The sequence below is a fragment of the Toxotes jaculatrix genome, chromosome 23 (assembly GCF_017976425.1).
Source record: "Toxotes jaculatrix isolate fToxJac2 chromosome 23, fToxJac2.pri, whole genome shotgun sequence".
NCBI classification, from domain to species: Eukaryota; Metazoa; Chordata; class Actinopteri; family Toxotidae; genus Toxotes; species Toxotes jaculatrix.
The window spans coordinates 7,489,389-7,503,950 of NC_054416.1; the positions used below are offsets into that span (position 1 = coordinate 7,489,389).

Below are 14,562 nucleotides of genomic sequence, written 5' to 3' on the forward strand. Positions count from 1 at the left end.
CATCCTTGACCCCTGTATGAACGGCTGACAAAGCGACAGGAGCCACTCCTTTGGCTTTTGAGAAAAGAGCATGAGTTGGGAGGCAGACAAGCCCCCTCTATTGAACACATGTCAACACTGCAGATTTAGCCACTATTCAGGTGGCTGCAGACAAAGAACAGTTAAGAGGAAGAGGAATCAGGCTTCCTGCTCTTTTGAAAAAGTCATCTTCCAGAACATTTTGGACAAATAGAGTTGGAAGGATGGACAGGGATGTTTCCTTTAAGAATTGTTACAGTCAGCTCGAAGTCTTACATAAAAATGTCAGAGTAAAAAGTTTCTCTGAAAAGTGCTTCTTAGAATGAATTGGATTTTGAAAAACAAAGAGGAGGCTAGAGCTGCAATGATAAGTCCATTAATTGATTTGTTGAAACTGGCAACCATTTCTATAATAAAGTAATTGTTTCAGTCATTTTTGAAGTAAAAAATATCAAACCCATATATCTCTGGGCTCTGGCCTGTTGGTCAGGCAGATATCATATAGGCGGATATCATATAACTGCAAAGTCCCTAGTTTAACTCTGGCTGAAGACCTTTGTTGTATTCTTCCCCCTCTCTCTCTCCTTGCTTCCTGTCTGCCTCTGTACTGTCTGCTATTGAATAAATGCAAAAATAACAGCACAGATTAATTCATTGAGTTCAGCAGAGAAAAACCTGAGAAGTTTTCAATTATTTTGCAGGAATTACTATTTTTTTCCTCATGACTTTTCCAGGACTGAAAGATTAATTGAAAATATTTCTAGTTTTCCAGAACATAAAAGAACTCGGGGTTCTCTCTTGTTTCTACCTCATTAAAAACTGGAGCTAAAGGAGGGAGAAAATAGTCAAAGTACAGTAGATAGGGAGTTGGACTGTGACAGTGCCCTGTCTTATAGTGGTCCTCTGATACCCTGCCTCTCCTTTGGCACAGAGCTGCAATCAAAAACTCTTCATATAAATTCAGGTGATCTTTTGAAATTCTGTTCCGATTAAAGACTTCATTATCAAGGACAATGTGGAGGAGAATTTGTATGCTGCGGCACGATATAGTTTCATCTGAGCTGGAAGAGAGAAAGAAACCTCTGCACACACATACACATCTCTGATAAAGAGTGGGGATGAACTGGATAGTGGTTTGGTCAGAGGAACATTGCTCATGCTAATTAGAGGGCTGGAGGGCTATCCATCTAGTTGGAGCAGGGGGAAAAAAATCTCAGTGCCAGGGGAGAACCAGGCAATGGCACTTTGTGTAGAGATTAAATAAGGTTTGCAGTGCCTTATATGTAAAACGCCTACCCAACCTGTATGCAGTCTGTGAAAGGAAATGGACTGAAAAGTTTCCTAAAGGAAAGGAATAAAATAATTTTAAAGGACTTGCTCAAAGAAAAGCAATTTCATCTGATATGATGGCACGGCTAGTGGGTAAAAGCAAGGGTTTACAAAGTACACAGAGATGAAAGATGAACGCACAAGTGACTTCTGTCAGGTGCCAATGTAACATATTACTGACTGCCACTATTTCAATTTGATAACTAAGAAACATGAGACTGTTCACCTTGCCCACCCACACCTGATACTGCATTGTTGAAATGGACAAACAAGAAAACATGACCTGATTGAAATTCTGGGAAGATGCACTTGCACGCACAGCAATGAAGATTCAAGATTTTGTGTGTCTTTGTCTGCAGAAAGGACAGCTTGAGGACAAATGATACCGGCACCACCATAAAGGTCACGCAGAAAGGCTACACTGAAAGTTGAGCAATGGTGTGCTATTTAAATCCCCAACTTCCTCAGTGTGCGTCTGTCTAGTCTCTTCTTTTATGCAAATGTTTCATGTTTCTGTCATTTGAGTATGTCCAGTTAAAAAAAAAATTCTTCAAGTTAGTGCCAAAATATGTCAGAACAAGTGACAGTATGAATATTAAAATAGTTCCTACGTGTTGTGATTTAAATTTTCCTGGACCCTCAGTTCATTTTGGAGGTGCATGCTTCACACATTATTTCAGGAGATTCAATGCAATGATAATGACAAATCTGCGACAGATATTATTGACACAGAGTGAATTTACTTCCTTTCACAACAACCAGAACCAATCATTTCAGACTACTGCCTGTTCGAATTTAAAAGGAACAGGAAATGGATAAGGAACAAACGACTGTGATTGCCTAAGTGTGATTATAGTGGCAAAAACATAACCTAGGAATATAACTCAAAAGTCAGCTAGCCTTCAGTGTATGATAACAGCAGGGAAAGATATAGAAAAAAAAAAAACCACGTCGGCGCTAAAGACGGACTTACCACAGCAACCTTGGCCCCGAAACCCATGACGTCCCTCCAGGCGTAGCAGAAGATGTGCGGCAGATAGAGGACAAAGTAGATGAGGCCACCGCACGCTGCTGCTAAGTTGGCCTTAGAGAAGAAGACGCTAATGAAGAAGCACTGAGTGATGGTGGCCACGCAGAAAACCAGCAGGAAGACAAAGATTACTGAGGGGTCGCTGTACTGCAGCACTTTCCCATACTGTGTCAAAAATAAATGAAAGATGGGAGAGAGATGGAAATTAGATGTGAACATAAAAAATAAATCCTTCAGGTAGAAAAGGTTGATTAAATTTCAAGCAAACAGATTCAGAAAATTACATTATAATAGCTGATTTTTAAAACACAGAGTAGGCAGAGTAAAAGGTGTTTGAGAATGAGGTAAAATATCAGATACACCTGAACATTTTTCCTATGGATTAAATATATCACGCTTTTACTCTGCTAGTCTGAAGGAGAACCCTTTTCTAATTTTAGAGAGCTACTCATGAATCCATCCATTCTCCTGCATTACACCATGATGCTGATGTCTTTTCCGAGTCTTATTCAAAGAGGCACTTGAACTGTTAGGATTAAGGTGCTATTGTAATGGATGCAATTATGATTAAGAAAACCTTATGAAGGACGCTGTTACATGGAGCAGTATGACTGTTCATTATAGAAACTCTTCGAAATTTGCACAGACTAAGTGAAGTCTCAAGTACAACTGTTTGAGCGTCACTTCAGATTAACATCTTCATTATTTTAAACAAAAGTCTCATTAGTTCATGAGACTTGATGGCCAAAACTCTCCAAAAGTAGTGTCAGGTTCTCCTTGAATCAGTGTTTAATCATTTTGAAATCACCTTCAGTATAATGGTAAGGAGGACAGCACTGACAGCCAGTGGAAGCACACTGGACACTGCCCAGCTCAGCCAATAGATGGCACTTCTCAGGCCCATGATCCTCACTGTCTCCTTAAGCCTCGCCTCTTTCTCAGCAACAATACCCTTTATGATCATGGCCACAGAGTAGATCCAGGCTAACGTCATGTACAAGGGGAGGGAGCGAGCCAGAGACCGGAGGAACCTGAAGGGTGAAGGAGCCATACCAAACAAGACAACGACCTCATTTACACCTGGTATTAACATGTAATCTGCCTGCATTATGTTTGCATCCCAATACGTAAATTAGGAGCAGACTTGGTGCATCCCAGGTCATATGGGCCCTAAACACAACACTGACATGTCATCGACTAATGAAGTTGATATGGGGAACATCTTATCAACATTAGCATTCATTTGGCAGGACAGACAGTGGCTGTGGTATCTCTGGCTACCCGATAAAAGTCCAATATTCACTCTCGTCTTTAGGTCTGCTTTGGTTTCCACTACTCCCAAAAGAATATCTGGCTCTTTAGCTGCTAATTGCTTCACTATTTGTGTTTGTCTGCTGTTTGGTGCCGGGCAGACAGTATACAGTAGGTTTATCAGAGCGTTTTTTTTTTTTTGCTGAAAAGAGCCAACTTGCTGTTGGAAACAGTGCTAATGAGAGCGATGAGATTGAACCAAAACAGTAAAGTTGTGGCCATAAAACCAAAACAGTGAGTAGGCAGATATACCACGTGGGATGCTAAATGTTTCTTGTAACAGTTCATTAAGGCTGTTGAACATTGTCACTGTGCAAGTTTAATAACCCATACACTGGACAAAGAAAAAAAAAGAAAAATCAACCATGCAAAAATACTCTATCACAAGTAAATTACACTTAGTTCCTGTCAGAGTTAAAGTAAATGTCATATTATTATTTTATTGTCAGCTGTAACTGATATTGCACTTCGTAAGTTTTAGTGTATATTAGTTTGTAGCCTATTTTACAAGAATGCACTATATTTTGTGTACAAAAGTAAGTAGTAACTTAGGCTGTCAAATGTATTGCAGTGACAAATATAATATTTATCTCTGAAATGTAGTGAAGGAGACGTATAAAGTAACATAAAATTGAAAAAAGTAAAACAAGTTCTTCAAAATGTTACTTAAAAACATTGTCCAAGTAAATGTAATGTTCCACCACTGCCCATTTTCGAGTAATGTCTCATTTTGTTTACTTTAAGTCCTGCTTGAATTTATGATTGATGAGATGTCAATAGCTGTCTTCCAACTGTGAAGGTGGTCTCTGGCGCTGTCATCTACATTCTTTTCTCAGCACCGAGTGCTGCACAACAAATTAATCAAATTTTAATGACCGACTGCTAGCATGACAAAACATTTGGAAGGTGGCTTCATGTTGTCAAAACAAGGACATCCTGTTTGGGAGAGGATCATCGCTGAAGGGAGGCGTATTGATCATCACCGATCGGTGTTTGTTTTCGCGAAGAAGATCCTGCCAAAGACTTTATTCACCTGGTTTGAGATGGGAGCCAAGTGTGAGAACAGCACAAATATATCTGCTTGGTTGCCACATAATAAATGCATTACCTTCTCCATAATGGAAGAGAAAACAAGTGTAAAATGGCAGAGGACTCAGGTGCAGATGACAAAACTGGTTGTTGTCACACCTAATCCAGATACAGCCTTATGATAATTACCATTTGATTTGCTATTATTATTAATGCGCTGAAAATGGCTGTGAAATTATCATTTAGAATGGGCCTGTGATCTGAATACACATCGCGCTTGCAGTTGCTCCTCCAAGGCACTCAACTAACTCAATTTATTGTTATTAATGTTTACAAATTGTTGATGGCTTGCAAACACATTAGGCTGATGGGAAATTACATTTCACCCAGCTGTTCAAATATCAGTTTTTATTTACCAGTCACATTTTCCAATTAAACTGCAAAAAATTGATTAGGCCCAACTAAATTAACTATCCTTCTTTATTTCATTAACAACGCCTATAAAACAAGGAGTTGTTGTAGGATGTGCTCTGTCTAAAACAGACCAGTATAATGTTTCTACATCGTATGACATGAAAGGTCTCCCTTTTGAGAAAACAGTGCTTCATACTTATTTCCTAATCGATCCTTAAACAGATATATCATTGATTCAACAGAGGGATAAACAACTAAACAACTAAAATATGTGTCTAGTATATAGACATCTGCTGAATAAGAAAAATAGTAATGCACATACTGTAGGTAACTATAGTTTGTTACATTTTCTTTTGCTTCTTTTCAAGGATTAACATTGATTCCACTGCACACTTTCTTCCAAACTTTTTCAGGTGATAGGCGTTGTCAGACCCATCGGATGATCATGCATACAATGCCTTATACATCAAAAGCTTGGTGATGCTGAGACAGACTTTGGTTGTCTCAGGCACATTTCTGTCTTGTTTGTGAACCTGTGCACATTATGCATGTGTTCACAGGCTGTTGAAATATTAGATAAAGCAAATCTACATACAGTGCTTTGACAAGGGGTTCAAATCTTGTCTGAGGGGATGAATTTTATTTAGGTCAGCACAGAAAATAACAAGCCAAATATGCTTGTTTAAATCTGAACAACCCTACCGCTAATTTATCTCACGTTTTTCCATAGAAATTATAGTGGTGTATATTTTAAAAAAATAATTTAAGGATTGTAAAACATATTTTAAACAACACACTAGAGCCTTTTTTGGTATAGCACTGTTCCTCCCACTTAAGGTTATTAACCTCCAAATTGGATTTGACATAATGTAAAATAATGTACAGCATTCCGGTGGCCGAAGATAATTAATTTTCATCGCAATCACGGAAATATACACTACCAAATATTCACTTCTCAAATTACATAACAAGACCTCTTTATGTATAAGGCTCAGAGAAAAAGGTGATGCAATTACAGGAAATAAAGGGCAAATACTACTGGAGTGATTTTAATTTGACTAAATTGCAGCTTTGGTTGCATGCACAATTAATTAAGCCCAAGAAGGCTGATTTAAAGAATCAGGGATAATGGTTTGATTCTGTGAATCATTAACTGGTTATGATTAACAACAGCAAGAATATCAAAACACAAAGCATAAACAATTGTCTGACCTGTATGCCCCACAAGAGCATCACATTATTTGGCTGGATGCCTTTGGTCAGATTATTTTCTTTGACCTGCTGCTTTAATGAGCTTCACTGTATTTTTTGTGCTTTGTTCGGGCTTGTTTTAGACGGAATTATAACTAGAATCAAAATTGTAACTTTAAACCACAACATACTGCATGCGAAATGAAGTCAGTGGCTATTATTTTAAGAACATTTGGTGGTTTTCTGCACCATACATTAACGCAGCATTTACCATAAGCAAATGTGAATTTCATTTACATGTTGATGCTTTGTGTTTTGGTACTTTCCACCGAGCGACTCTTTTCTACTGACCTTAACCATGACACTTATGAGCAAACAGGGAACTGTGAGCAGAACAATGTTCTCTGTGAACCTTGAAGACCAAAGGGCACCGTTTTGAATGCCAACAGCACGCAGCACTTCCTTGAGCCGGAGTTCTTTCTCCAGCACCAGGCCTTTGATGGTCATGCACACAGTATACATGAAGGCCAGCACCAGGAACATAGGGAGGACGCCTCCAATACTCTGAATGAAGCTGGTCGTTGAGAAAAGCAATCAAAAAGGTCAGGACTACACACAGGCAAGAGCAGAGAATATGAACAAAGCAGTCTGACATGGAGGCAACACTGCCAGGATGAGTGTTTTCAATCTGCTGCGTAACTCTCATGTGTATATACACTCAGTTGCCAGTTTATTAGGTACACCTAGCTAAATTAATGCAGTCAAGTACAACCGTCTCCTTCATGGTTATAATGTTCAGCTTTTGACAAAACTATCTGAGAGAAACATCCATTCAACTTTATCATCATGCAGCATGATGAGTTTGTGGTGCTGTTGAACTGTACTGCATTATACTGCGAGGTGCTCCTGATTATTAACCTACTCTCTTTGATTTAAAAGGGCTGGACAAAATAATAAGTACCTGTCAGTATAGAATTTTACTGACAGGTGAATGTCAGCCACAAACATAGCACAGTAAGTGCAATTTGCACATACATGAGATTAGACCTACAGTATATGCATGCAAGTATGATTATAAACATACAAGCCTGCATCGCCTTTGGTGGTTTTGGGAGATCTGATGGGAATTTTTTTCTTTTTATCATTTTCTGATATTTTATCAGCCAACCATCAGCTAATTAAGAAATCAAGGTTAACTGATAAGAATACTCTATTTTAAAGGTTGCCTTTTGCAATCAAACTTACACTTGCTCTTGTACAGTAGAGGAAAATAGAAACTATTTTTGTAGGTACTGAAAACATAACCATGAGGGACATTCAACAAAATGTACAAAATGTATTAAAGGAATACATTCTTGTGTATTCAAATTTACACTCAGCTAACCTTCAGCTAAACTTGGTGCATCAGCTCAATCGAGCCATTTAGCGCTGCGCCTCATGCCAGAGATGATGTATGATTTGATTCTGTTACAACACAATAAGGTGAAATTAAACTGGCTTCATAATGCCACCAAAATGCCATGTCAATATCTTCTCCTTTGTCAATATCACAAAGCACTTGCTTTGCTTTATTAGACACTGAAGGAGAGATATCAAATACAAATTTTGACAAAGTATAGATTTCATATATCACTTGTGCTTGCATTCGGTAAACACTGGGCATATAATGCAACCAAAGCACTGTTCAGCACAGTGATGAAGCCCAAAGTGAATATGCAGTAATTGGCAGAACAATGTTCTTCTTCCAAGCAATTTAACATAGACAATTGATCAAAGGACACTTCTAGTGCATTTGAATGGAGTGAATTTCTCCTGCAATTCTGGACAAGTTGTTTTTTAAAGGCCTTACTGAATTCCTGCCAAGTGAATACGGTTCACTCAACCATCTACTCTGCTTAATTGCTAGTTAGCCCTGCATAAGAGCTTTTTTTCCTGAAGGTAATTGTGAACCAGTTTTTTCTTCAAACAGGTGGAAATCATTTTACTATAAATGTCTTTTAAAAATATTTACTTGCTCTCTTTCTATAATCATATTGCAACAGCTTTCACTTTAGTGGATAACTTGATTTAATAATAATTTTACCAAGTTAACTGATAACAGTCAACTTGTACATCACTTGTAAAAGTACATTCATTTGCAGTTTCTCTCTATGTTAAATATTGCTTAGCATAGACAGTTTTATCAATAAATCAACTGATGATGAAAGTATTGGACAATCTTACAAACACAACAAAGAGATGAAGTTAGTTTCACTGGGACTGTGGAGGAAGTTCAGTTATGTGAGAACCTGAATGAGAGAGAGACGGCTTGTTTTCGAGGACACATCGCCTACATCCCCTGCCCTCATGGGACGGATCATTTTCAAACGAGGCCTTGAAAGCAGCAAGGAAAGAGTTTGTTAACGTTCAGACCCAGAGCAAATAAAATGAAACTAAAAAAAAAAAAAAAAAGAAAAAAACGTTATTACATAAGCAAAATTTTCTTCTCTGAACTTGGAAATTTAAAGCCATTTCATGAGATCACCAAATCAATACACTTCAAATGAGGCTGATACATCAGTATCTTCTCCAGGAAGGTAAGCAGCCTCAAGTAGCAACTGCATCAAGGTGAATACTAATTCTGGCATTATCTGCTCCCGATTCTACCCTAACATCTCTCTAACAGCTGACAGCCTGAGTGAGTTAACTCCTCCTGTGACTTCTAGCACTGGAGGGGGAAAGATCAGTCATGCACACCGTGTCTGACACTGACAACCTTGCCACCAGATGCTCTTGAATTATACATTTGCTGATCGATCAAAGGTCCTTAAGTAACAGAACTCCAGGCAGGTCTGTGTTACAGGGCTCCGGTTACATTGGCAGCCTGACCTAAATTTAGGGAAACTGGAAGACTGATTTCTCAGTAAATCGAGAGATAGTAGAGCACGGCCTCCCCAGAGGTTGTTGTACTATCCTAAAAAAAAAAAAAAAAAAGAAAAGCTTCCTGTCTCATTTTTAAGCAAATATACGGTTGAGTTTCTTGGCTCGCTGGAAATGAGCAATTCATTGAAGGGAACAGGCTTTATTATTCAGTGGGGATTATTTCATTGCTGGTGCAAATTGTTGCTCAAGGAGAGATGCGGGTGTGGTTTTGGCATAAAGAGATCCCACATGTCGTGGTTTTTCATTTTTTATCAAACAGCAAAATCACATCTACAAAATGAAGAATAATTCCATTAAACAACAATGAAGCAAAGTTTTGAGACACAGCCAGAGTTTAAACATTTATACGTCTTAACTTTTTGATTTGTTCCATCAGCTGGCGCCATTCTATCTTTCATATTATGGAAGGGGAATGCAACCCATCTTTAAATATGAAATGTCTCAGCTAGGCTCAACTGTTTATTTTAATTAGCCACTGTAAATGGACAAAAGCATATCTCTCTTAAATCCTTGAGCTGAATGTTCCTCATGTACACTGCAGGTCTGTGTTATATATCTTGCCTGTATTACTTATTGCTCCTTAGACTTCACATCAGGCCCATGCGAATGTGAAAGACCTACTGATGGGGAGCGCTGCCTCAGGATCCAAATAAGAGATGCCTCTGATTCAGGAGCGTGCAATGGCACAGGGGCCACTGATAAAGCTCCAGTTTATGTACTATCAGGCCCCGCAGGGGTCAAGCTTTATCCCATACAGTCATATCGGGCCTGTTCACAATGTGAATACGAGGACGGTACAGCTAATACAGTTTGGTTATCTCAAGTTCAAAATGCCAACAGGGTCAGCTGTGCTTAAAGTGGCCCGGATTGCTGGTAGTTCATGAGGTGCGTCACAGCCAAAAGCTGTGAGGAGGAAATGAGGAATGTGAAAAGGAAATTATCTCAAAGGCAGGTGTGATGTTAGGAGTGTTGATGGGTGTTGGGTCAGTGCAGATAATACTGCCTCGTTAGCTGAAGTTTATCAGTGAGGTAGAAATATGGTTTTGTGAGATTGAATGGAACAGAACAAAGATAAAAAAAGGAAGCGATGATAAGGTTTTTTCACAGAAACTAACGATGCCTTTGGCAACAGTTTTCTAAGCCTCTGTCAAAATATTTTCTGTTGAGTAAATTATTACATAATAAAATCAAATATATGGTTAAAAGTGCTAATCAAATTACAGCATTTTACCTCCAATTTCCACAGAAAATAAACTTCAGTATTTTTTTCTGAAACCCTTTATATTTTGCATGGAACACAGCAACTGCAGCCAGTGCTTTCTAGTCATTGATTTTATATACATATATATTATTCATCTCATATTGCCAAAGTGGAGAACTTTTTTATATTATTAATGGCACATCTGAAAGTATCTAAAATAAAAGTTTTTTTAAAATGACATTTTAAAGTCAGATTAGACCTTTCTTCTAAACTGAGGAACAGTTACAGCAAACCAAAAACATGTTCATTTGAATGCACAATGTTCTTTCCTTCCTTTTGGCTGACAAAACACAGCTCGAGATGAAAATAATTACCAACGAGGTTCTTCCCCATCATGCCTTTCCGTGTTTTAGTGCATCTTCCTTTGTGTGATTTCTCTCTCAATTATTTATGAATGAAATAGCAGTTTTCAAGTGTTAATAATTTATAGAAATGCCCAAATGGCTAGGCAGGCAAAAGAGTAAATGGTGGAGGGACTGAGGGTATTGTGGTGCTTTATAGTCCCCATTTATCTTCTGCAATTATTAATCCTTTGTTTGCTGAAACATGAAACTGAGGCAACAGGGCTGGCATCAGCAAATAAGCTGTACCATGACTGTCTTAAATTTAGATCATTATCACAGCAATGAGAGTAAAATGGCAACACAAGGAAACTGATGCATTTAAAAACTTCAGAGATGGGATGCTCCACATTCAGCATCTCACCTCTGAAACTGCTACGCATTGCTCTCATATGGAGGAATGTTGTGCTACATTTTGTCTGTTTTTGCACAGGAAAATAAAAAAACAGGCATGTAAGAAAATGCCTGAAGAGGCAAAAGTGGGCATGTCACTCATCTTCCATCTGCACTATGTCTACTTACTAATCTATAGACTGGATGATTTTGTGCCGTAGTTCATTTGAAATGCCAAAATTCCTCTCAGATGAATATCTCCACTGGGTGCAGTATTTAGTTCAACTTCCCTCCAATTAGTACTTCTAAAAGTATCCTATTGCCTGACATGCCAAGCCGAGTGCACCCACTTAGGCAGTTAAAACAAATATGAAATATGTATCTTAAACCAGGTTCACTAAAGCAGCTAGAAAATGAAGTGCAAAGCAGTGGAGCTACTTTTAATCTTAAAGCCACAATGTGAACATAAATCAGTGGGAAGTAAGCACTTCATAGATAACCCATACAAACCCCAAATGATGAAAACTAAATTAATAAAGCCATTACTTTGAATATTATTCTCATAACACATATTCTCTTGCTTCTTATGTTTCCAACACAAATTTACAGTACAGTATAGGGCATTATAATTTAAAGCATCTACTTCAACGGTGGCATGCTAGCAGATATTAGCAGCCCAAAAGCATCTTCAACGTGAAGTCATAATTTTCATCCTTTTTTTTTTTGCTTTGGCCTCTTTAAATATGTTGATCCAAACACCCCCTGAAGATTGCTTTACTGTAAATTCTGTGCTATCCAAAGCACATAATATTTTAAAATTACATCCCTAATCTCTGGAACTGCGTTTCCCACGGGGAGAGAATATTTTGTGTCTACTAAAAAGAGCGCATTGTGTTGCTGGACTTAAATCTCCCTGGTAATTATCTTTTCTCTTGATGGCATCATTGGGCTTTTCCTTTATTAATGGAGATCATAATGCTGTGTGGATGGGAGTAATTTCCCAGACTCTGAGGAAATCTTGGCTTTGGAAGATTCAGAGTGATACCACATCATTCGTGTCCCTGGTTGAATGATCTAACATGATAGAAGTGAGCACTATCTGTGGATACGTTCACAACACAGATGGAGTGCTGCAATCAATCTTTGCATGTGATGCAGCTATGTGAGACGTGAGATACGGTATGCTCACTTTGTTAAGAATTAAATGCCTCAGAAATACAAGGAAGGAAGGGACTCATGGTGATTGCTTAAATAATTCAGCATCCATCAACTATTCAGGAATTTCCTGTGGTTTGACTAAAATCAATAGTTCTGGCGTCTTTCCCTCCTGCCTCCATTCATTTCTTTTCCCTTGTTGACCCTCATGATTAGATTTATCCTCAAGTATGTTACATTTTTATTATTGACTTTTAACAGTGACATTATGAGAGGAGTTCCCTATCTAATTCGTTTCATCTGTGATCAGTGATAGCATATGGCACTAGCAAAACAGCCACACAAATATTAAAGAAGGGGTAAGTTAGACAAATCAGAGACAGCATCTTGTAGTTTCCACAGGGAAATCTGGAGGGCCTAAGTGATTGATAAGACCATAACTCAACTATGTGGTGGCAGTGAGAGGAAACTCCCCAGAGAGAGTAGAATTTTATTGCTGTAATACCGCCTTCCTTTTCCTCTAATCTCAAGGCTGACGGATAAAAGCTTTTGTACTCACACGTCATCCACGAAACAAGGGTATGGCATTTGCTGGGCAAAAACACCGAAGGGTTGGGTCTTTGATGTTTGTACTCGTATAATGCCATGGTCCATCATATCCTGCAGGTAGGCGAAGCCTCCCCATATATAGCGCAGGTCGCTAAAGGATTTGTCTCGGGCCCCGGGAGACCATAACCTTATTAAAAGCAGACACACCATGATTTGTCTTAGCAAAGGGCAAGGAAACAACAACTAGAAAGAGTCAGAACTATTGACTACTGACTAGAGAACTAGTCAGAGTATCATGACTGTTTTTAGAGGTAATATTTTTAGACAGTAAACTTTAAAAGACAAAAAAAAAAATCATATCTTTTGGCTAACAGAAAAGGCAATAGTGCATAATGAACGGGTAAATTAGTGATCAAGTAATAATGTGAACGTGTGGTGTTTTAGCAGATGTGATATCAGTCCCTTGTTTGCATTCAACAGAGAGACTAAGCTGTGTCACATACCTGTCTTTCACTTTGCTGGTACGCTCTACTTCATCGATGTCCATGCGGATTTTGTACTTGACATAAGGAGGGGGGTGGCTGGAGTCTTGCTGGAGGTTTTCAAAGACAACACTGGCCCAGTACGTATCGTTCTTCAGAAGCTCCAGTGCTTTTCTCACCAGATGGCCTTCACTGGGGGCAGCCTCAAACTTATTCAGGTCTAAACACTGTCAACAAACACAGAAATGCTTTACTTTTCCATAATCTTCTTACTTTAAATCTTTCCCTTTTTCTTTTTTCCTCTTTAGTATCCACAAAAGAGAAAAAAAATAACTGGCTGAATGGCAGATGGATATTTAGCCAAAAGTATCACCACGCAGAGTGTAGTTCCAAATTATCTGGAGCTGCTGGTGGGAAATGTTTTGGGCTTCAGCAGACACAAGCAAATGAGATACAGCCTCGCTAGCACTCCCTGTTCTGTAGCCTTGTCCCTCTGTTTCATGAGACGATAATGAGCTAGTCATCCTGGGAGGCAGTCACACCTGACAGCTGTCCACACATCTCAGTGTTGCAACAATTTTATCATTTCTCCCCCAGGAGTCTCTAGTCTGTATTCTATATCAAGCTATGGTGGGAAACAAAATATCATAACAGCATTTGTTCAGTACATACTAGTGAGGATATCACAGCAGTGGAATGGTTACATGAGCCCAAACTTTGGACAAGTGCTGAGTGAAACACATGGAAGAAAATGCTCTGCATAGAGAGACAGGAGCTAACCATCACATCCTATGACTAATTTAAATCATGGCAGATCTTTATTTTAACCTACTAGTAAAGAAACATGCTTTTCTTACAGATATATTTACAGATATTGCAGACTATTGCACTTACAAATGCCCTTCAGAGTGTTGTCTATCCATGTTTAATCTGCTTTGTGTCCCATCTTCAAATATCAGCACCATTCTCTCTCACTACAAGCCTGAGTAGCCATGGTGTTGCTTGAAGAAATAGTGAAAGCACATTTCTGCATCTTGTTTTTCGTCTCTAACCTCTGGGCCTGCAGCTAAGGCTGAGCTGTCTTATATCAACAATCTGACTCCGGCTCTGGACTGAGAAACCGGCCCCACTGATAGCTTGCCAATCCCATCGTGGCCTAATTCAGAGGAACAGCGAGGGCAACACATGCAGTTGTGA

The 14,562-nt window shown here is 38.8% G+C and overlaps 1 protein-coding gene across 1 annotated transcript in view; it reads right to left on the minus strand.

Annotated features, from left to right (window-relative positions):
* Positions 1–14,562, minus strand: part of LOC121176942 (phospholipid-transporting ATPase ABCA1-like) — a 128,031-nt gene that overhangs the window by 81,729 nt on the left and 31,740 nt on the right. The window contains exons 13-16 of the mRNA XM_041031085.1: positions 13,387–13,592; positions 12,894–13,070; positions 3,186–3,408; positions 2,321–2,542 (exon numbers count right to left, since the gene is read on the minus strand). Of these exons, the coding sequence (XP_040887019.1) occupies positions 2,321–2,542; positions 3,186–3,408; positions 12,894–13,070; positions 13,387–13,592 (828 nt within the window). The remainder of the gene's footprint in view (positions 1–2,320; positions 2,543–3,185; positions 3,409–12,893; positions 13,071–13,386; positions 13,593–14,562) is intronic.